This window comes from Herpailurus yagouaroundi, unplaced genomic scaffold, assembly GCF_014898765.1.
Source record: "Herpailurus yagouaroundi ecotype Mexico unplaced genomic scaffold, PumYag 218, whole genome shotgun sequence".
Taxonomy (NCBI): Eukaryota; Metazoa; Chordata; class Mammalia; order Carnivora; family Felidae; genus Herpailurus; species Herpailurus yagouaroundi.
The window spans coordinates 2,554,503-2,577,829 of NW_024412449.1; the positions used below are offsets into that span (position 1 = coordinate 2,554,503).

At 49.8% G+C, this 23,327-nt stretch overlaps 1 protein-coding gene across 16 annotated transcripts in view; it reads right to left on the reverse strand.

Moving 5' to 3' along the window:
• MICAL2 (microtubule associated monooxygenase, calponin and LIM domain containing 2) overlaps nucleotides 1-23,327 on the reverse strand; it is a 224,413-nt gene that overhangs the window by 117,785 nt on the left and 83,301 nt on the right. For all 16 annotated transcript variants that reach the window (XM_040456850.1, XM_040456854.1, XM_040456852.1 and 13 more), the window contains 10 exons: nucleotides 20,621-20,828; nucleotides 17,019-17,135; nucleotides 15,611-15,712; nucleotides 12,630-12,785; nucleotides 9,335-9,435; nucleotides 4,782-5,039; nucleotides 3,319-3,434; nucleotides 2,325-2,451; nucleotides 1,435-1,525; nucleotides 211-358 (listed from right to left, as the gene is read on the reverse strand). In XM_040456850.1, the coding sequence (XP_040312784.1) occupies nucleotides 211-358; nucleotides 1,435-1,525; nucleotides 2,325-2,451; nucleotides 3,319-3,434; nucleotides 4,782-5,039; nucleotides 9,335-9,435; nucleotides 12,630-12,785; nucleotides 15,611-15,712; nucleotides 17,019-17,135; nucleotides 20,621-20,828 (1,424 nt within the window). The remainder of the gene's footprint in view (nucleotides 1-210; nucleotides 359-1,434; nucleotides 1,526-2,324; nucleotides 2,452-3,318; nucleotides 3,435-4,781; nucleotides 5,040-9,334; nucleotides 9,436-12,629; nucleotides 12,786-15,610; nucleotides 15,713-17,018; nucleotides 17,136-20,620; nucleotides 20,829-23,327) is intronic.

Consider the following 23,327-nt stretch of genomic DNA (forward strand, 5'->3'; position numbering starts at 1 on the left):
CTCTTCCTCCTCACAGATTAGGAACTCAGGTCACGCAAGCTGCTTACAGAGTAATCAGTGCGAATGGAAAAGAACTTAAGAAAACCTCCAATAGAAGATATGTTTCGAGCCAAGATTCTGCATCTCACAGAACAGCTCTCATCCCCCTTGTCCCCGGGTCCCCTTGGGCCATTAAGGGCTTGGCAGGTTCATCCGGAGCCCCCGACTCACATCAGCTCAGGCCGGAAGCGGTGGATGATGGCACACAGGGCCAGGCCGCTGCGCCAGGATGTGGTCAGGTCGGTGACATTGACGTGCTGGTAGCCCTCGGTTTGCTGCTGACACCAGGTTAAGAGCTTGCTGGGCCGGATGTCAGACTCTGCAGCCAGGGGAGACACACAGTGGTGACGGGCTCTGGGGAAGTCTCAGCAGCCTCCCTGGGGACCAGGAAGAACAGCACCAAGGCAAGGGCCAAGGGCATGGGTGCAGCCCCGAGGCACCCTGTCAACAGCGTGGTGGGAGGGAGGGCAGGATACTGGGACAGGACACATGTTCGCCTGCAGCAGAATCCCTGAGACCCCCTGTGGCCGGGCGCCAGTCAGAGGCTACATACGAACACAGCGGGGAGCACTGTGTGGACCCTGTCAACATCTCATCTGGTGGGGCAGGCAGACATGGCAGCAGGTGACAATGACACCGTGCTGTGACGGCAGAGATGTGGGTACAGGGGGCACGCGAGCAGGTCTGCTCCTCGTCTGCCAGGGCAGCGGAACTCACCAAAGCGAGAGTCATGGAGCAGGTGTACCTGCTGCTTGAGGAGTGTCTAGGGATTCATCAGACAAAAGAAGGCATTCTGGGAAGACAGAAGAGGGCTGTGCCATGGCAAGAATCTAGAAAGGCCGGCCAGGCTACGTGCAACAGCTTGTTACAGGGGTGGCAGCAGTGGGGCGTGAGGCATGAAGGGAAGGAGGGGTGGCCAGTAAGGCTGTGTGCGCCCAGAGACTGGGAGGATGCGGGCTCCAGGCAGGCAACAGAAGCCAGAGAGCTCTTTCAGCAGGAGGGGGACCTGAGCGAGGCCAATGGATCATGTAACTATCCCTTCCCTCCACCAGGAAAAGAGGGTAGCATGTGGAGCTTGTTATCTAGCTGGGGAGACAAGATCCTCACACTAGAAACAACAGGGAAAGAAAAGCAAGGCCCCAATAAAGTAGTTCCCCAGTTCATTTTCATGTCCTAAGTTCTTCATGCATATTCACTCCTCTCCAATCTATCTACAGTTGGCGTTGTTGCTGTCCTGGTTTTAGAGAAGAGGACGCTGCAGGACAGAGGAGAAGTCCCTGGCCAAGGTCACACAGCTCATAGCAGAATAGCCTACTGGACTGCAGGGTCTGTGCCCCCACGGTCACCCCACTCCCACGCCAGCAGCCTGGCCGAGGACCCGGGTCAGCTGCTTACCCCTCCTGGAGAGGCCCACGGATCTCCTCACTGAGCCCAGCCTCTCGAGAGGCCACTGGTCCAGCTCCTTAGTGATGTATAAATGCTTCACCTGCAAGCAAGCACTTTGGTTAGTGCTGACTTTAAAGAGACCACATAGCTGCCCATCAGTATTTCCCCCAAAGCCAGTCTCAGGGTTGACCCAGCCTCTACCCAGTGTCCACCATCTATCTTTTCCTCTCTCCCTGGAGGGCATGGCCTTCAGGAAGAGAACCAGGGAACCTGAGACACAGAGCAACGGGTCCCACCCAGTTGTCCACCCAAATGTGGGGGACTCAGGCGTGAGAAAATGTAATTGGCTAACTTTAAGAACATCACACCATTCTTTGTACCATTGCCTGAAGAAGTTGGCAGTTGTGTGTTTCTGAGTCAACGGGAGCAAAAGGGACTGTTGGACTGTGAACTGAAAGGACTTGATGGCTGGCTGAGGAGACTATTTGAGGGAGGCATGCTCAGCCACGCATATGCGCGGTGACAATAAACACGTAAGCACATGTGCAGATGTGGACACCACACATGTTCTAGTTCTTTCTGTGGGCTAGACACACGCTGACTCTAGTTTTCTCCTGCAGCTCTCCTGGAGACAGGAAGTGGTCCCACACCCAAGCCAAGAGGCATTGGTGGCCTCAGTCCCAGGGATGTGGCAAAGTTTCTTGTTGTTGTTGTTTTTTCTTTTTAAATTTATTAATGTATTTATTTTTAAATTTATATCCAAGTTAGTTAGCATACAGTGTCACAACGATCTCAGGAGTAGATTCCAGTGATTCATCTGGAACGTGGCAAGGTTTTACATGACCCCTACCCACTGCTCAGTGACGGGTGGCCCCGATAGGGCCCAGGGAAGGACTTACCTGATGGGGCCTGACACAGTTAGAGTTGAGATTTGGGTACCGTGTCCCTGGGTCCAACGTGTACTGCTCAAAGTTCTTGTTGATGTTCTCTGGGGTAGTCTGAGGTAACAGCCGATAGAGACTTTCTCTAGGATGAGGCAAAGCCCAGGGGTCAGGGGTTGCTAGGGCAGCCTCAGGCCCTTGTCTGCGCCCCCCCCCCCCCCCACCACTTTGCTCTGCTCTTAAAGGCTCCTTGGATATGTCTGTATACTCCTCCCCTCAAAGCCTGGCCCTCATGGTTCCTCATGGATCCACAAAGTGGGGGAGATTCGAAGAGCTGGAGAGAAGGTGGGAGGGGGTCCACGGGCAGTGACGCTGGCCTTCTTCCCCCAAGAAGAGGGCAGGGACACACAGCTGGCAGCAGAGGGACCTGTGGTTTTGCTATAACCACCACTCAGCCAAGCTGCGTCCTATGGCCTGCCCCCCATGACCACTGGCCTCCACACCCAAGACCAGCAGAGGCCTGTCCCATTCACCAGCCCTGATTTCCCCCGGTCCACCAGCTGTTACAGCCACGTGGCCAGCAGCAGGAGTCTGGGCGGAAGCCCCAGAGGATCTCAGCAGCAGAAGAGGCCTGGGAGGTCAGAAATCCAGCCCCCATGGGAGGACACTCAGCGCTGCAGTGAAGGCTTCCCCCTGAACCTCTTCTGGCTCTGCAGTGACCGGGCAGTGCTGGGAACCCCAACTTCAGGGCCGCTCCAGGTCAAGATTTCCCTGTTGCATTCAGGTCGTAAGGTCCTGGCCCCAAGAAAGAAGTCACTGAAGGGGGCAGAGCATGACAGAGAAAGTTTTCCTGGGGATGCTGATGATCAAATCAGGGCCCGTGTGGGAAGGCAAATGAAAGATTCATCCCGGGTTCATCCGGGAGTCGCCTAAAGGCCAGCCTTGCTCTCTTTCCTGTCTGATTTTGGAACCAGCCCTGCCCCCAGCCGGAAACCCTGCCGCCGATACTCACCTTTCGGCCAGCAGCTCCAGGGGAGGGGTGCCCTGGTCCCAGCTTTTCACCATCCATGCCGTGTCAAAGGCTGCCAGGAAGCCTCGGGCACAGCCTGTGCCCATGGGCCAAAACGGCTGGAGAAGAAAGTGTGGAACATTCCCGTTAATTCTAAAGGCCCCCGCTTTGCCTTCCCATTCTATCCAGCACTTGGGGCTTGCCAGGCCCTTGCGAGGCACCGGAGGGGGTGAGGGGTGACAGGACAGACCCTAGGATTCACCGCAAACACAATTAGCTATAGCACAAAGTCCCGTGTAAAGGGTGCTGTATCACAGGAACAGCAAAACTGCTTTGGGGCTTACAAAAGGCACAGGCAAATCCCCACCCTGGGGAAGGCGATGGAAATCAGGGAATACTTCGCAAAAGAGTTGCATTTGTGAGGATTTTAAAGAATGGGTAGGATTCTCATCTTGACCCGTTCAGGAATAGCACGGGCAAAGGCATGGTGGCTGGAAAATGAGGGTGCCCGGTAGAGGAGCAGAGGAGGGTGGCAAGAGAGAATGCTGAGAAGGGAGACGGGGGCGGAGGGGGCAGGTCACAGCCCACACACCACGGGGAGCAAGGGCTGGTTCAGCAAATAAAGTTCTTTTTTTCTTTTTTAATTTTTTAAACATTTTTAAGAGAGAGAGAAACAGGGTGCAAGTGGGGGAAGGACAGAGAGAGAGAGGGAGACACAGAATCCAAAGCAGGCTCCAGGCTCTGCGCTGTCAGCACAGAGCCTAACGCTGGGCTCGAACCCATGAACCCTAAGATCATGACCTGAGCCGAAGTCGGACACTTAACTGACTGAGCCACCCAGGCGCCCCTGACCGAAGTAAGTTCTAACTGAACTGTCCCATGGGCACCCAAAGCATAGTCTGGAATTTGACTCTTACTTGGAATAAACACACATTTTTTTTTTTTTTTTTTTTTTGGTTAGTGCTGACTTTAAAGATAAAAATGTAATCCTTCTGAAAACATTCTATCTAAGGATCCTTGCATTTGCTGATTCTCTGGGAAGCACTTTGAGCAGGGAGGCCATGGACGGAAACTGGACTTGGGGCCCCATATGCCTTCTTGTACCCTCTACGATCTCCATGTTGCAAGGCCCCAGAGAGAGCTCCCCACGCAAGGAAGAAGTTATGGTCCAGCTGAGGGCGTGCATGTTCTCAGGAGGCCAGCCTGTAAAGTCCAGAGCGGGGCTGACCGATTTTGTACTTTGACAAAGAGGTCGGCCCGAAGAGCCCAGAGGTAGGAGAGGAAGACAGAATGAGCTTCTCTGTATTTGGTCAAAGGGCAGGTGCAAACTGGAGACCAGCACGGGCTTGGCAGAGTCCGGCACACTGGCAGGGCACCCATCTGTCCCCTGGCTGAACGACAGCACAGGCTGCTGGCCACACCATAAATGCAGGGATCGGTCTTTTACCAGGAATGGGGGGCGCTACCTCAAGCAGGCTGTCGCCCACCAGGGCCACGAGTAGCTGGTGTGACTGGCGCTCGCGCACCAAGGCCGCGTTCTCGGAGGCGTACATGGAGGTGAAGTCGAACATGGCCACATCGGGCTGCCCATAATGGTTCATAGCATAGTCTAACGATGGCAGCTGGTAATTGGTGGCGAAATCTGCAGCCTCACGGGCATAGGAAAGCAGGTTGTCCTGGTTCACATTCTCCGCACACAGCAGCATCTCCGTGTCGATGTAGTCCTGGGGGGGAGAATAGGAGCAAAATGTTGCAATCTGCCCCTGGAAAGGGCAAGTGTTCATACCCATATCTTTGCAAAAGGACTTGGAATGGGTTTGGACATTGTGGCTGATCAAAACAGAAAATCAGGGCCAAAGCAATCAAGAGGAACCAAATCAGCCCTCTGTACGGGCCAACAGAGCTGTGATTAAGCATCGCACTTGACTTTGAGCTTCCTGGCATCCGAGGCAAAAGGGAAATGTGATGTATGGCAAGGCTTTCCTTATCAGAAAGAAGGAAGCATAGAAATTCCTAGGGGAGGCAATTTTTTCCTGGCACTAAATTCTAAAAGAACTGTCTCACGTAGGAATTTTGACAGAGAACACAGTGTTGCAATGAACAGTTTACTCAGTAATGGTCTTGTGGTAAACACGGAAGTAAATTTCATATGGCCGGTTCTTGCGATAACTTTCAGCAAAAATGAAAAGGCAAAAGAGCGAGTAAGTAATAGTGATTTTATAAACGACTAAGCTGAGCTAATAATATGGTCCGGACATACTGTGTTTAGTGGGCAAACAGGACCAGAAAAGAAATGGTCTTGAACTTTCTCTGCAGAATCAGTTATCTCTTCTCTGGCCAGGCTGAGGGTTGCTCCGGGCCCTGTTCTGCTCTCACAGTGTTAACTGCTACAGCCCTGGAGGGCGCTGGCTTCCAGCACCAGGATACCCATCCCGGAGGGACTCCAGCAGTGCCCCATAGCATGTCCCCCAGAGTCTAATCTGCTCCTCGTGTGGTTAAGGAACCAGAAGACTATCTTTCCCGAAAGGTGGCAGAGAAGTGCAGATCCTGAGGAGGGTGGGGTGTGGGCGGGGACTGGCGGGGCCATCCAGAGCATCAGGTCACAGTCCACCCCTGCTAGGCAGTGAGTAAAGTTGGGCAAGTTATCAAAGTCTTCTGAGTTTCCGTTTTCTTGTTTGTAAAACAGGAATGACAAAATCTACCTCATACAGTGAGGACCGAGGGAAATGGCAGACATAAAAATCCCCAGCCTGACGCCTGGCATGTGAGAAGAGCAAAGTGAGTGGGAATTTCCATTCCCTATAATTCACGATGGCACAAACACAGCATGTGGGAAAGCGCGCCCCTGGACCTCCCCTCCCCACCCTGAGGCACCAACAAGAATATTTATAAAGGTCTTGGAAGGCACAGCCACATCTACAAACAGAGCGACCTACTGTGTCCATTTTCCTCATAGCCGTGAATTCAAACACCTCATCGCAGAAATTCTCATATGTTCACCCCATAGTGCATCACCCAGTTTGCACCCAGCAGTGGCCCAAGGGTGCTTTGCCGGGTCACGGCGTTCAGGCTGGAGCTCCTGTCATTCGCCTTTCCTTTCTCCTACCTGCTCCACCAGTCACATGACCAATTTCCTCCCTTACAAGCGTGGGGATGAGATGGGGAAGGGTGAATGGAGAGGTCTTGAAAATACTCCCTCCTCAAAGCATGCCCACAAGTGCCCGTGAGGTGGGCTGGGTGATGGGGGAGTGTGGTCACGCCTGGTGCTGGTGTCCCAAACAGGGGTGTGGGGACCTGCAGGGCTGGGCTGGGGTAACAGCTCACCCGGCCCAGGGCTGCTGGAAGGAGCCACGGGACCTCGTATGGCAGGAGGTCCCAGGAGAGGGGACGGTACAGAAGCAGGACAGGGAGCAGCAGGGAGGGGGTGAAAACAAGGACAATGGAGACAAAGGTGGGAAGGGACCCTAAGCGAAGTGGGCAGGCCTGGAGAAGTAGTTTTAAATTAAGACAGATGCAGGAGGATGAAGGTGGGCCCCGTTTGCCACACGCATAGGCACTGAAGACAGGCTGCGTCCTCAGCAGAGAGGAGGGACAGTGAGAGACGCGGCAAGAATAGTACAGGGCGGGGAACCTGATGGGAAGAGCAGTCACCCCTACCTCCCCACCCCAGTGCTGAGCTGAAAGGAAGGCTGGAGATCAGAAGAGAAGGTCAGGCAATGGTTTCGAATGAGGTTGGGCTCAGCACTGGGAGACCAGCTATGATGTACGTTTGCCTCACCCACCTGGAAACAAGGCTCCCTCCCCCCATGGCGAGACCAAGCCTGCTATATCCAGGAGCCTTCGCCTATATGAATGTGGGCCAGCCCGGAGAGGGCACCAGGATGACAGGCCACCCTCTTTGTGAGGGAGAGCAAGATGGGCAGAGTTGGGAGCCCAAAGCCATCGTTTCCTGAGGAGGAACTTCACTCTCCCTTCAGTAGCCACGGAAGACCAGAGGTCAGTAGGAATAGGTGGGGAAGCAGGTCAGTCAGTCATTCAACACACATTCACTCAGCACCTCTGTGTGCCTCCAGAAAGATGCTGACCCATGCAGGGAAAGGAAACGAGAGAGGACTTGCCATTCCTCTGGGAGCATGACAAGAATGTTAATTTGAGTGGCTCGGGGTAGATGGACCAGCTCCCAGCTATGCAAATGCTACAGAGCTTGGCCGGGCACATGGAGACTCCTGGCCAGAGCTGCTGAACCAAAGAACTTTCCAGCCCTCTCACGTCCAGCCTGTGGGCTAGAACTTCTAGAGGAGAGTTCCTGTCTTATCTTAAAAGCCCCTCAGCACCAGCTCAGAAGATGCCCGTGGACTCTCTGAGGGGAAAGAAAGCCCCAGTGAGGACACCCACGAGCCTGGGATCTGCTCCCAGATCTTCCACCGTCATTATGGGGTTAGAGTGAGTCACGCTTGCCCACCTGTGTGATGACAGGGACGTGGGGGTATGGAGGGGCTTTGACAACTGCCAAAGAGTTGAATCACCATGAGCAACATGTCGTGGCCTGGACAAATGCCCTGGGATGCCCTGAGGGAACCTTAGTGTCCCACAGGCTGGAGTACTCAGCCAGTGAAATAAGAAACCCATGTCAAATTCTGCCTGACTTCCCATGGTGAGAGGTGGGTGCTGACAAAAGCCTCCTCAGCCCCTCCTTTGCAAAGGTTTCCACTGTTCCTGAAGCCCCGGACCCCAAATAGTCCTTCACTACCTGCCATTGGCCTCTTGATGGAGGAGGCAACTTTGGGAGGGATGCCCGTGGAATAAAGGAAAGAAGGGGACACCACCCCACCTCCCCCAGACCGGGTCAGCCGTGGGGCACCAGATGCCAAAACCCACTGCTCACACATCTGCTGGCTGTGTTCAGTCGGTTCCTTTCAACTCCCATCCACCCTATTCACAGCCTCCTGTCTGCAGCTCAGGCTCTCAGCAAGCCCCGAGCCACGCAGAGGAGGCCCAGGGGAGGGCTGGGTTACTAATGCCACCCGGCTGGCTGCCAGCACAAAGTGGTCAGAGGACAGGCACATTCTTCTTCGACAAGTGACACTGAATAGTCACCATGCCGCCTGAGCTGCAGGCCGCCACCCGGAGAGCAGGCTGACCTCCGACTGCATGATCGTTATCTTGAGGCTACAGCAGGGGCAGCAGGAACAGAGGCTCTGGATAGGTTGGAAACCTGCCCAAAGCAGCTTCCAGCCCAGGGCCCACCACTCTGTGTGCTCCTTTCTTCTAGCCTCGTACTCGGTTTAAATATGAAGATGCACAGGCAGGAAGCAGAGGCCAGGAAGCCAGCAGGACCAAAAAGCAGGTGTCCAAACCAGACAGAAATGATAGAGGGAATCTACAACCCCCCTATATGCTCTAGGCACGGGGCCCGTTGCTCTGTATACCTTTTAAAATTTACTCCTGCAAACAACCCTTCCGGACAGAAACCATTATTCCTGTTCTACAGATAAGACCGAAGTTCAGGAAAGTTAAGCAGCGTTTAGTCACAGCCCTGAGTTAATCCGTGGCAGAGGCAAGATTCAAGTTGAGCCTTTGTGCCTGTGAGAAGAGAGGGTTCCACAGGACATTACGACTAGAGGGCCACATGTGAAATTCACCAGTGAATGTTGTCTCCGTGTTCCACTCGGACAAGGAGCCCACAGCTGCCTCCGAATGACAGGAGACCTCCCAGGAAAGGGAGCAGGGTTGAATGAGACATGGAGAAGAAGACTCAGCCCATCTCCTGGTGGCAAAGGCTCACACCAACAAGCAGGGGAGGGTCTGAGCCCCCACCGCCACCCCCCAGCGTTCTGCAGAAACACCTCTGCCTGTATCGGCTCCTTCACTCAACACTCACATGACACCACGCAGAAGGAAAATGCTGGTCCTTTTCTTGCCTCCCGCTTTGCTCGGTTTCTGGCAGGATGGCATCTTGCTCCCACACTTGCTGGGTCACAAAGGGAAAGACAGGACACCCCAGCCAAGAGATACGTACGTTAATGATGACACCTTTGTCGAGCAGGCTCTGCTTCTTGGCAGTCATGACGAAATAGTGGGTGCAGTCCTTGTAGTAAACAATGTTCTCCAGATCAATCCCTGCAGAGAGAAGTATGCGTGGACTCAGTTTGATTCCCTCAGCACTCGCTGCATGCCAAGAGCTCTACTTTGCTGCATTACAGGTGCTTGTTTCCCTGCATATACTCATGTTGGGCAAGTTTTTAAAACACACAAGGCTGGGAAAGAGAAAACGGAGTGCTAGAATTTACCTAACTCCACACAGCTAGGTTTCATAGCCCCACTAAGACCCTATGTGCTTTTTCAATTGAGATATAATGGACATGTAACATGTTATAAGTTTAAGGTGTACGATATATTGATTTGGTATATTTATATATTGCGATATGATTAAAGCGCTTTAAAAAAAAAAAAAACCTCAAAGTCCTTAGGGGCTATGAACCGGCACTTCCAAGTTAGAGCCAAGCGCTGCAGAAAGGCCAAGAGTTGTCCAAAGCGTAGCAGCAAAGCAACAGTAGTCCCGGGATTTGAACCCCAGCCGGTCTGATTCCCAATCGCCACCGTGCCCCCCATGTGACCACAGAGTCAGAGAGTGGTGTCAATTCTCCCAAGGCTGTGCTAAGCCATGTTTCTCCCGTTCTCCTGTGTGTGGGAAAACCCAGGTGTCCTGGCAGGAACAAGTCAGGTTGGAGGGCTGGGTTGTATCTTTTTGTACTTTCCAGCAAATGCAAAAACACTCGAGAGACTAGGTTTCTGCTTTTAAAACAAAGCCGTGGCGCCTGGCAGAAGCATCACCTGAGAACTTGGAAGTGTGCATGATCAGAACCCCACGTAGGACCTACTAAATCAGAAACTCTGATGGTAGGGCCAGCAATCTGCACTTTGACAAGCCGGAGAGGGGATTTTGATGCACGTGCAAATTTGAGAACTGGCTTAGCTTCTTTGGAGAAAAAGGAACAGACACGTAACAACCTTAACAGCAGCCGACATAGAGGTGTGCTGGGTAACCAGAGGAACCTCTTTATTACCGTTAAATAGGAAACAGCCATCAATGCAGAGGGCTCCCCTGAGAATCAGAGGAAATTCATCCGTGTCACTGTGAAAGGGGCACTGTGAAACAATGGCCAAAGGTGACCGTCCCAGCGAAATGTAAAGGAAACTCACTGAGACATTTGGAAAAACACACTCAATGTCCTGTCATAATTCATATTTGGTGGTTTATTGAAGTATTTATCTTCTTGGTTTTGGAGAGGAAGGGAGGGTTGGACAATTCTTAAATCATTCAGAAGAACATAATACGCTGAATGAAAACATTCTACAGAGAACTGTGGGCTGATGGGGGCCGGGGCGGGGAGGGGAAGATGGGTGATGGGCATTGAGGAAGGCACTTGTTGGGATGAGCATTGGGTGTTGTATGTAAGTGATGAATCATGGAAATCTATTCCCGAAGCCAGGAGTATACTATATACACTATATGTTAGCTAACTTGACAATAAATTATATTTAGGGAAAAAAAACAAGGAATAAAACATAAAATCCTAAAAAAAAAAAAAAAAAGAAAAAGAAAAGAAATGAAAAGAAAAAAAAGAAAAAGAAAAGAAAAGAAAAGAAAAGAAAAGAAAAGAAAAGAAAAGAAAAGAAAAGAAAAGAAAGAAAAGAAACCAAAAAACCCCGCTCTAATAAAATCATGCCACTGTGGTGAAACTCAGAGGATCGCCCAACGGGCACACATCATAATGGCCAGTGAGTGGCACAGTCTGGCTCAATAAGGAATCCCATTCCTAGAAACTAACTTGAAATATACCCGGGGAGCAGTTTGACCTGTAACACTGCACAACTGGAAGGTCTATACCAGAGGCCAGCAGACATTTTTCTGTAACAGGCAGATAGTAAGGATTTGGGGCTTTGTGGGCCATCAGGGTAGCAACATCACAGGTAGCAACATCAACAAGTGGGTGTGACTGTGTCCCAAGAAACTTTCATTTATGGGCACTGAAACTGGAATTTCATGTAACTTTCGATTTGTTGAAAAATAGTCTTCTTTTGCTTTTTCTTCAGCCATTCAAAACATTAAAACCATTCTTAGCTCGAAGGCAACACAAACACGTGGCCGCCCATAGTTTGCTGGCCTCCAATTTAAATGCTTAGGCGGTGACAGTGCATCTACTTAATGAGCTATTCTGTGGCTGCAAAACTGACCATCAGGAGGACCTGGCTGCAGTGTGGACAATATTTCAAATGTGATGCCGGAGGAGAAAATCAGATTCACAAAGAGTATTGACACCCCGAGAAGAGCCAGAGCCCTGTGAAAAGTGGGGCTACAGGCAGACGATTATTGAAAAGAAGTATGTGAACATGAGAACTCTTTCTGTGCTAGGTGATACTCGGTGTGGATGATTGACTTCTGGTATGAAAATTTTGTCCAACATTGTTGTTACACTGCCTTTCGAGGAGAAATACCTATTTTAAAATCAGGTGAAAAGAAAAATCTGGGATTTACATAATTGGCAGGAGCGTTTCCCCCACTCTTTCCCCTCCCTGGGCTGGATTTCTCTGCACCATCTTTCTGACTGCCTGACGTACTAGTTGTCTGTTTATTAACGGTCTCCCCCAGCAGAATATATAAGCTCCAAGAGAGGGGTCTCGTTTTGCCCACCGCTCTTTCTCAGGCCCTTGAACAACAGCTGGCACACAGTAGGCAGTCAATAAATATTTGTTGAGTAAAGGAATGAGGATCTTCTTTCCTCAAGGCCCACGGCTGGGGGACACTGATGCGCTGGGGTGAGTACATGCTCCCTGGGCATCCCTGGATGTCCCTGGTGGGGAAGGGCGGCTGGCACACTGCACAGAAGTACCTACGCTTCTTCAGGGGCTAACCTCAGGTTACTGGCTCCCTCCTCAGAGGGCTCTCTGAAGCTCACGGTGACGTGGGCATAGACCAACCTCCCTGCATTAGGATGGTTGTCCCTCACTGGACAAGGACCCACTTGGGGAAGGGACCATGTCAACCTCAACTCTGTATCCCATGATACTGATACTGGCACGTAATGTGCACTGAGTAAACGTTGACTGAGTAAATCCATCTTTAGCCATTTTCATGTACAACAGCCAGAACTTTTTCTGAAGAATTGCCCTTGTCCTTGAAGGAATCCTACCCATTTCTCTCCTAAGGAGAAGTCTGGGCCTCTGCTTTATCAGAGTGAGGCTCCCAATCCCCAAAACTGAGACAGCCCAGCATGGACATGGCCTGGTTTGGAGAAAGGTGAGGGTCCCACCTGTTTCTTCTTTAAGGTCCTGAAAAAACTTCTGGTTGAAGATGAAAGCCACCCCGCTAATCTCTTCCACCTTGGCCTCGGCTGTGCTGTTTCTGTTTATGAAGTTGGCGGTGATCGCAATAGCCAGCTTCCCACGGAATTCTTTTCTTCGGAACCCTGCATGAGGCGAAGAGAAAAAGGGAGTCTTTCTTCTGGATTTGGTGGGAAAAGTGAAAAAGATTACTGAGGAAGCTATTCTCAGATGCCTTACGGGCCCCTGAAACCAGAATTCTGCATCTGTAGAGAATAAGGGCAGGTGGAAATGTCAAGGTTTGTACCTGAGGAAGAAACACATCACCAGAGGCCTAAGTCAGTGGGACTTTTTCCTTTCCTGAAATCTATAGGACCAATTATTCTGGTTAGGCTTCTACAAACAAAAGGCCAAAGTGATCTTCCTAAAGGCAATCCGAGAGCTCATCCTTTTAAAGATTTGTTAGGGGGTCGCCTGGGTGGCTCAGTTGGTTAAGTGCCTGACTTCGGATCAGGTCATGATCTCACGGTTCGTGGGTTCGAGCCCTGCATCAGGCTCTGTGCTGACTCTCAGAGCCTGGAGCCTGCTTTGGATTCTGTGTCTCCCTCTCCCTCTGCCCCTCCCCTGCTCATTCTCTGTCTCTCTCTGTCTCTCAAAAATAAATGTTAAAAAAAAATTTTTTTTAACGAAAAAGATAAAGATTTGTTAGGCGCTGTTGCTAGGTACATTCATGACACATGCACTTTGAACTTGACGATTAAGACTATATTGTTAGCATTCTTCATGTTTTCCCCCCTTTGAAAAGGATTATGAGACTCAATTCCTGTGGGATGGGGATTTTAAACTTAAAACAATTTTTTTTTAATGTTTATTTATTTTTGAGAGAGCGCGAGTGAGCGGGGAAGGGGAAGAGAGAGAGGAAGACGCAGAATCTGAAGCAGGCTCCAGGCTCCGAGCTGTCAGCACAGAGCCCGATGTGGGGCCCGAACCCACACACTGTGAGATCATGACCTGAGCCGACGTCGGACACTTAACTGAGACACCCAGGCGCTCCTGTGGGATGGGGATTTTAACAAATTTTCTATTTCCAGTCTCCAGTGATGGGCACACGGTCCACACTCAATAAATATAGAATGAGTAGACAAAATTTTAACTTGCAATTGATTCGTACAATGATTCCTTGGGGTGCTTGTGTCAATGGTTTAGCTTTTTAATGGCGGTGACAGAGAGGACCCCAAGCAGCTGGTCAGTCTTCATTCTTCTGCCAACCCCCTTTCTTTCTAGCAGCTGGCTAGCCCACAGTCCCCAGTTTTCCCTCTGTCCCAGACGCCGTGCACTTTGCTTAACTCAAGGCGCTCATCACATGAGCAGGCTTGGCGGACGTGCCTCTGTCTTCAGCCTCCCCTGAGAACTGCCCCCGCATTTGCTCACAGTATATGCAAACCTCATGTGCATTCCCAAACTTCGGTCAAAAATCCCTTGGACTGGAAACCTTGGGTTTTTATCTCAGTACCTCCTCTTTTAAGTCATCCTTCATCAGACTTTTATCGAAATGATCAGAAATGGCCATGATGGTCTAGTCTGGTATTTCTTAACCGGGAGTGACCTTGGCCCCCAGTTAGGCAAAGTGTGGAGACATTTCCGGTGGCTACAGCTTGGGGGTGCTACTGATGTCTAGCAGGGAGAGGCCAGGGATGCTAAGCATCCTACTGTGCACGGGACAAAAAATGATGTGGCTCCAAATGCCAACGGCGTCAATATGGAAAAACTCGGCTGCAGGTCTACTTATTTGGCGCTAGGCTGCCTAAGTGGCTCTTCTCCTTCTTACCTTTCTTTTCCTGTCCACGAAATGCCAAACTATACTCAGACAGGGTGTGGATTTTGGATTTGCAAATACTCAGACTTAACAGTTTTACCAAACCACCAAAATATCCCCATAAATGCTAACGGCACAATATCCAGGTTAGCAGCTTAAAAGGTCTTTGTCAGGTATTGGTTATTGATTGCAGGGATGGGGCACGTGTAGGGATGGAGGAGAAGAGAGAGGCACGGGAGCGGGGAAAGGGTCCTTCCTCATGGTCCAGCAAGTGGTAGGGCCCAGCTAGGCAGACCACACCTCTGGAAGCCTCCAACATTGACCGTCTTTCAGGGAGTGAGTTCTGTCCTCAGAGGCGATGCCCTCCCGGTCAGACCTCTGCAGCCTGCAGCCTTTAAGCAGGGCAAGCTTGAAGAGCAAATGTAGTCCCCAGTCTAAGAGATGCCATGTGAGGCCATTTTGTCCACCATCTGTGGTCTCACGTGGATACAGTTAGTGCAAATCCATACAACCTACGCACCAATTAATCTCGGCAGGGGGCGGGTGGAGGGGGAGGTGATTGAAGGCATTTCCTGGCAGTGGTGCTCCTCTCCCAACCTGATTAGCCCTTACTCCAAGAAAACGTGTTATGCTTCCAACTTCAGAACTCAGGGAAGCATGGTTTTGCGCTTTGACAGTCTGGGGAAAACAGATCTTACTGCCCAGCAGTGAGTGTGCTGAAAAGTTACAAAAAGAGATGGGCTCCTCCTTCTGGAGCATTACACGTGACAGTGAAAGAACACACTCATAGTAGAAGAACGGCTGTCTTAGAGGAGTTATGAAAGTTCTTAGTGCCATGGATTGCACATTTACACGTGCTCAGTAATTGTACACTGACTTTGAACTTCCCTGGCACTTTATCTTTATAAAACACTTTTACATGTGAGTCCTTTCCTAGCCCTCAAAATGATGCTCTGAGAAGATTCTGTTATCTACATCTTCCAGGTGGGAAAAGTGAGGTTCAGAAACAATGAAATGCTCAGCCTCAGGCACAGCAGGACAATGTGCCCTTCTGTGAAGGCCCCACCCAGCTTTAGCACGTGCCTTCTCGCTTTTCTGCACTGCCCCCTGCCTCACTCCCATACCCCCTTCCTCAGCTCCAGGAACAGTCTTCACCTTCCAGCGTGTTCCTGCGGCCATCAGCGCCAATGATGACGTCAAACTCAAAGTCCGACAGAGCGTGGTCCGCAGGGAGAAATTCTGCCCGCCAGCCGATTTCTGCCAGAACAGAAAAATGATGTGAGTTGGCAGAGAAAGGTGGGAGGCATCTTGGTGTCGGCCAGGAAAAATGGATAATACCCCTATGTGTAGGCACCCCAGACAGAGCTGCCAGAGGAAAGACCCAGAGTCATCCCAAGTCACACTCTCATCTGGACTCCTTCTGGCTTTAACATCAATTCAATCCGGGACAAGGTAAACCAGCAGCGTCAACCCTATGCTTGATGTAACTGGTTTCTGTGCAGGTTGGGAGACTATCCTCAGTGATTCTTAAACTAGTCTTACTTGAACCTTATTTTTCCCAGCGTTTTCTACCTTGCTCTCTTCATCTTCCCCTATATTCCTCCGTGCCCTCCCATTACTGACCAGACCCGGAGGATGTGCAGGGTGTAGAAACCAGTTTGAACTGCCACTTCATTATGGTCAGAAGGTTCTGTCGGGCAGTACACAGCCTTCTGTGATAACATTTTCAGGTAAAATCTTGCTGGTCACCCATAACTGGGATTTAACATCTACCAGAGGTTTGAGAGAGGCTACCAAAGCCACCTAAAGCCTCTTCTAAATTTTCAAATATCCTGGGCTGAGGACAGGAGAAGTCAGAACTGAATGAGCACATGGAGCTCTGAGGTCTCTGACATGAAGTTGCCCAAACTGAAGGTCCTGCCTCAGCAGAAGATTTTGATAATAAGATGCAGAGGCATCAGGAACAAAGTCTCCGTCCGTGGTGTGTGAGAGATCAGCATTTACATAAACATATTAAAGGAGAAAGGGAGCATTACTAAATAATAAGACACCCACAATGGGCGAAGTTTGTGGTTTGTAAATTATACTTTAGTAAGGCTTAAAAATATTACATGCCAAATTATATCATGAGCACTTATTTCATATTTTCTCTAGAAGCTTCACATTTCTAACTGGATTTTAAAATATCATATGGGTACAAAATATCCATGTAACTGTGTGTTTTCCCACATAGCTGGAAGAGCATAGGAATGGACTTTATCAAACAACCAAATGTAGGTCTTCTATCCTAATTACTTATTACTTCATTTGTCAAATTACTGCCCCCTAGTGACAGGGTAACAAAATTACAGGTTTAATGGCATAACCAATCCCCCGGGGGGGAGAAGAGAAAAACTAAAGTGGTAGGTAGCCCTGGTCCAAAAAGGTAAAATATCCTTACGGAATTATACCAAACAGTCCCCAACAAGAATAACTCTTACAGAAACATCCTCTGAGAACTACAAATGCGATTTCCATTTTGTGATATCTGATTTCTAGATATGAAAGGAAAAGTAAACTGTACTTTGATTTTCTTGATCTTCAGGAGGCTCTAGAACCTTCACAAACTCCACATTCACATGGATTTCAACGCCCAGCATCAGGGCCACCTTGAATAGGATGAGCTGCAACTGACGAATACCTATTAGAAAGGAAAGGGGAAAGAGAAGACGTGTCAGCAGTAGTGCTTGAGTGCCTCCTGCATACAGGGTACTATATAATCACTCCTCGATGATCTCTGTGCATAGTCATGTACCAACCATGATCACTACCGAGAACTAATTATGTGCCAGCCACTTGGTGTTTTCTCACTTAACCCTCATTGTGACCCTTTGGGATAATTATTCCCATTTAATGGACAAGAAATTGAGGCTCAGTGAGGTGAAGTGATTTGCTCAAGGTGACACAGCAGCAAGACTACAATGTGGACCCAGATCTGTCTGATTCCTACACTGTGCTCTAGCTTTTAGATAATGCCATAATAATGGAGGCTCTCTCTTTCCTGCCTCCTTCCTGAGATAGGCTATAAGTTTGACAAGGTAGAGATGGAAAGGGGAGTAGACAAAGAGAGTAAATGGTCACAAGTAAAGTCAGTGATAAAATGGTTCATCTCATGGCAGACTGAGCCTAAGCTCTTAGCCACCCACGGTCAGGGGCGGCTGGGGAATTCTCCCTATGGAACTGGACTTGCGATAATTCACCTCCCACCCACTCTTCTAAACTTTCCCAGTAAGTGTCACCTCCTATCTCTCCCTTGGCCCTGCCGTTCAGCACATGTGGGGATGTCTCCAAATATTTTTCTATAGAGCAAGAAACTTTCTGTGGGTCCCTCTGTATTTATTGGGCTTTGTTCATTTAACATTTGCTGAGCATCTGCAATGGGCCAGGTGCCATGGGAGGCACAAGAGATATGGAACTCACTCTAGTGGAGGAAACACATGTAAACAGACTGGGTCAGAGCATGGTGATTGGGGGCAGGGGAGCGGCAGAACAGCGCCTGAGCTGCAGTCCCGGAAGCCAGGAGAATACCAGATCCCCACAGACAGATTAAGGATTACAAAGAGGCGCTTGGGAGTTAGGAGGCTTCCTGGGGGTGGAAATCTCTGTGGAAATCTCTTTGGCAGGGTGGTGGGGGAGAAGTCAGATTACAAAGGAAGGAGGCACGAACAGGAGAGGCACAGACAAAGTCTATATCCTCCCTTTCTAGAATAAATGTTTTGAAATAGAAAACGGTAAAGGAAATAACAGAGGGCTTGGGGGAGCAGGAAGCCAGGAGGGAGAGAGGGGAGCTGAGCGGCCAGCTCTGCCTCCTACATGGGGCAAGAGGAAGGAATGGGTACTGGGGTGGAAGCGAGTGCAGGAGGAAGGAGGGGGCTGGGACTGAGGAGTACCCGCCAGTGGCTTCTCTCCCCCAGAGCACAGGAGGAAGGCCATCTGCTCAGAAGGAGGCGGCTGTGGTGGAGGTTCAGAGCAGTCGCCTGGGGACTGGAGGAGGATGCTGACACAGGACCATGGAGAATTGCTGAGCAGTGCTGAGGGCTGGGCGCCACTGGGACTGGAGGCCACGGTTGGTCTGGAAAGAAGCCAATCAGCTGGGGCTCAAAGAACCCAATCCCCCTTCCTGCCTGGAAACAGGCCAGGTCTCTCCTCATCATTTCAAGGTTGCTAATCTATCCTGTTCCAGCACACATTAGGTGTTCAAAAAATTCTCCCTGCCTCCCTTCTCACAGGCACTGGAATTGCTCTTGGCAATGAGCGCCCTGAATACCAGAAGCTGGGATCCAGAGTCCTGCCAGTGTTTCTGCATACTGGGACTTTTCCAAGAACTAGGGGTTAAATTGGAGCCCCACCAATGGGGCACAGAGGGGCTCCTGGCCCACAGGGAAGGCAGCCCAACAGACTGGGGCCCTCACAAGGACCCAGCTCTGCCTCTCAGGAAGCCTTGATGAGAGAGTGGCACTCAATGTTGTCATCCTGGGTTGGTAACCAACAAAAATTCTTCTGTGGGTGGTAGGGAATACCCTGAAAGCTGACACTGCGGCCTTATGAGCGAATCCAAATTTCTTTCCAATGGACTCCTGGAATTTTCTCATCCCAGAGTGGGAATAAAGTGTGGGGCCACTGCTGATAGGTTCTCTTTACTTGTGACTAAATTACACCCTATGTGGTTGACCGTTGTCTCCAGTCATTCCTCTGAGCCCTACGCCCTTTCCCGTCGGCTCCTGTCCTCATGAGAACATGGCTCTCAGGGTTCTCCTCCCGCCCACTGGTTGAGAGACTGAACCCTGAAGTTGGGGACCCCAGCCGCTTCTTGCTCACTGTACACCAGCGGATGCAAAGCACTTCCCAAGTACCTACTACTTGCCAGGCACAGTGAGAAGCACATCACAAACTTGACCTCACTTAATCCTGGTCCTGGTAGGCAGGCATTAATCACATGTGCAGGAGACAAAACTTGGGGCTTGAGGAAGGTTAAGGAATTTGACCCAAGTTACACAGCAAATGGGCAAGACCAATTTGGGGCCCAGATCTGTTCAAACCCTTGAACTCTCCCCATAGTATTAATCTCCCTGACTTTTATGAGTCACAGTCTTATATACAAGGTGACTAAAGACGTCCTCCCTGTTAAGCATTAGGGGAAGTCAGTCCTACAGCTGGTCTGCACAGATCTTGCCTGGAGAGACCCAGGCCTGAGGAATGCAGAGCCAAAGGGCCTCAGTGCTCACCTTGCCCTACCCGAGCATGCTAAGCTTACAGGGCTGGCTTACAGGAATCCATGTTCTCTCCTTCCCCTCCTTGTCTGGATGAACACCTATCATGACGTCCTCTCTCTTTTTTTTGTTTTAAATTTTTTTTCAACGTTTTTTATTTATTTTTGGGACAGAGAGAAACAAAGCATGAACGGGGGAGGGGCAGAGAGAAAGGGAGACACAGCATCGGAAACAGGCTCCAGGCTCTGAGCCATCAGCCCAGAGCCCGACGCGGGGCTCGAACTCACGGACCGCGAGATCGTGACCTGGCTGAAGTCGGACGCTTAACCGATTGCGCCACCCAGGCGCCCCAATGCCCTCTCTCTTTTTAAAACTCAAGGAAACTTGGTACGGGATCTGCCGATTGTGTCATTCCTCTCTTCTAAAACCTGCCGTGGCTTCCCCCAGCACCACAACACAACATCTAAGAGGCCCACTTAATGGTTTTGTGTGCCTCCCTCTTCTGAACTCCTCCAGCAAGTCTGACTACTCTATTAAAGTGCAGTTTATTGTTGACAAGATCGGTGAGCTCTCTGAGAGTGCAGACCATGTCACTTGCCTCTGTTTCGGTTTCCCATACTTCATTCATTCAACAGAAATTTACCAGACATCTACTATGTGCCAAGAACTCTTTTACACCCTGGAGATACTCTGGTGAACAAGACATACTTACTGCTCCGTGGGGCATACCCAGCATAGATGCCAGCACGAGGCACAAAGCAGTCCCTTCGTGAAATGTCTGCCAGTTGAATGCATGGATCCCCCAGGGACTTGTAAGCTGGAACATCCTGGAGACTCACTCCTTAGTGTGGAGAGATGTGCCCCACCCAGGGTCAGACTCCTCCCTGAATGGGGTGCCACCATTGGCTCTACTCACTGATGTGGTCAATGGAGCCAGCGCAGAACTTCCCGTAGAATTTCTTGGCTCCCAGTCCCCGTAGGTCATGGATGGTGAAAGGCCAGAGATGCAGCACATTGTTCCTGGAGAAGGTGTCCCTCTTCTCCACCACAACCACTTTGGCCCCTAGGTAGGCAAGTTCAATGGCAGTGCGCAAACCACATGGTCCTCCCCCAACAATGAGACACTGCAGAGGTAAGAGAGAAACACTCAGTGATCTCTAGCATTGTGGACACAAACTCCTAGTCAACACCTAACTGGTCCACACAAATCAACCAGCAAGTACAAACCAAGCACCTTTTTGGGACCTGCCATTCATCCACCCGAGGTACATTATCTGTGGGCCTAACCAGGCACTGTGCCACACCCTACAAAGGACATAGAAGTAAAAGGACTTGGGGGGAGCATAGATACACTTGAGGTTCCGAGTCAGACTGAACTGGGCTTAAATCCCAGCTCTGGCATTTGATACCTTAGCTTCCTCATCTGTGAATGGGTCTACTGCTCTTTCCTTGGGGAATTATTGAAAATAAGATTCCATTAAAAAAGCTTATGGTGCATCTCTGTGACCTTGGATTAGGCAATGATTTCTTTGATGTGACACCAAAAGCACAAGCAACAAATGAAGAGATAAATTGGACTTTATTCCTAAAAGATTTTGTGTTTCAAAGGCCATAATAAAAAAAAAGTGAAAAGACAACCCCCAGATGGGAGAAAATATCTGCAGACCGTCTATCTTGTAAGGGACTGGTATCCAAAATATATAAAGAATTTTACAACTTGCCAATAAAAAAAAAAAAAAAAGACAAACAACCCAATTAAGGAACAGGAGATAATCTGAATAGACGCTTTCTCAAAGAAGATATACAAATGGCCAACAAGCACGTGAAAAGATGCTCAATATCATTATCCACCAAGGAAATGCAAATCAAAGCCGCAGGAGATACCACCTCATACCCGCTAGGATGACTATAATCAAAAAGTTCAGACAAAAACAAGTGTTGGTGAAGAAGTGGAGAAACTGAAACCCACATACGTTACTGGCAGGCAGATGCTTTGCAAGATGGTACAGATGCTTTGGAACAGTCTGGCAGCTCCTCAAAAAGTTAAACATAGAGCTGCCATATGAGCCAGCAATTCTATTCCCATGTTTATACCCAAGAGAAGTAAAAACATATGTTCACACAAAAACGTGCCCATGAATGTTCACGGCAGCATGACTCATTAGAGCCGAAAAATAGAAACCGAAATGTCTATCAGTTGATGAATAAACAAAATGTGGTCTATTGGTACAATGGCTTATTCAACTATAAAAAGGAATGAAGTACTGATATATGGATGAACCTTGAAAACGTCATGCCAAACAAACGACATCAGACCCAAAGGGATACATATCGTATGATTCCATTTATGTAAAATGTCCAGAGTAGGCAAATCCAGGGAGGCAGACAGTAGATTAGGGGTTGCCTGGGAACGGGGGTGGGGTGGGGAATGACCCATAACGGGCATGCGGTTTCTTTTTATGGTGGTAAGACATTCGAGAATTCGATAGTTGTGGTGCTTGCACAGCTTTGTGACTACATTAAAACCATTGAATTACATACTTTAAAAGGGTGACTGATATGGTGTGCGAGTCATATCTTAAGAAAATGCTTGCATGAGAAGAAAAAGCGTATGGTATGGAATTTGGTACACACTAGTGTAGACTCTGCTATTCGCTGAGCCCCAGTCCCTGTCTTCAAGGGAGCCTGAGCCTAGTGGCAAACTCAGACTTCTGGAGTAAGCAACCAGAGCCCTCTGTGGTTAGTGATTCCTCCTCACCACAGAGACGAGAGGAAGAAACTATTGTCATCCTCATTTCACAGATGGGAAAACTGAGGCACAACGCAGCGAGGGAACTGGCTCCTGGCTTCCCAGATCCGAAGGGACAGAATCAGGATGCAAACCCGGGTGGTCTCACTCCAGAGCCCATCAGGCTGAGCTCCTACTGCTGTACGACTTCTACCAGGAATAAAAAGAAGAAAGAACGTTGCAGCAGAGGGGACCATCCGTTTCAAAGAGAAAGAAGTTCTTTAAGGTGGGTAGAGAAGGGTACTTTGAGGGAAGGGAAAGGAAGGAGGGAGAAGAGATGAGAGTCAGTCTGGAGCCAGATGCTAAGGGTCTGAAACACTAAGTGAAGGAGTATGGCCTTGGTCCTGCAGGCTGTGGTGAGCGGAGGTGACAGGACGGGATTCTATACGAGTCCCACACTAGGTTTCAATGGACGCTGCAGTGTTGAACAAGACAAGGGCCCTTCCCCAAGGAAGCTACAGCCTGTTACGAGAGAAGGGACAACATGTAATGACCTCATTGGTTACACTGGGCAAAAGCCCTTCCATTTAAACAAAATCACGAGGGAGTGCCAGAACCATCTAGACAGGAAAAGGACAGTGTTTTGGCTGAAAGAGCCAGAGACCCCTGGGCAGCACCCCGCCCTGCCCCTGGGCGGTCCCTGAAGCAACTTCAAGAGGCAAGAGTGCACCTGGGGCGGATACCCCAGCAAGGCAACAGGGAAAGAGATCTGTACCCACCCACACCTCACTGCTCAACATGTCAGAGGCATCTGGAAGCTTCCCTTCTGCTCAGGATCAAACCTTATCTTTGAAAAATGCACGTCCCTTCCCCTAGCAAATATTCCATCATCCAG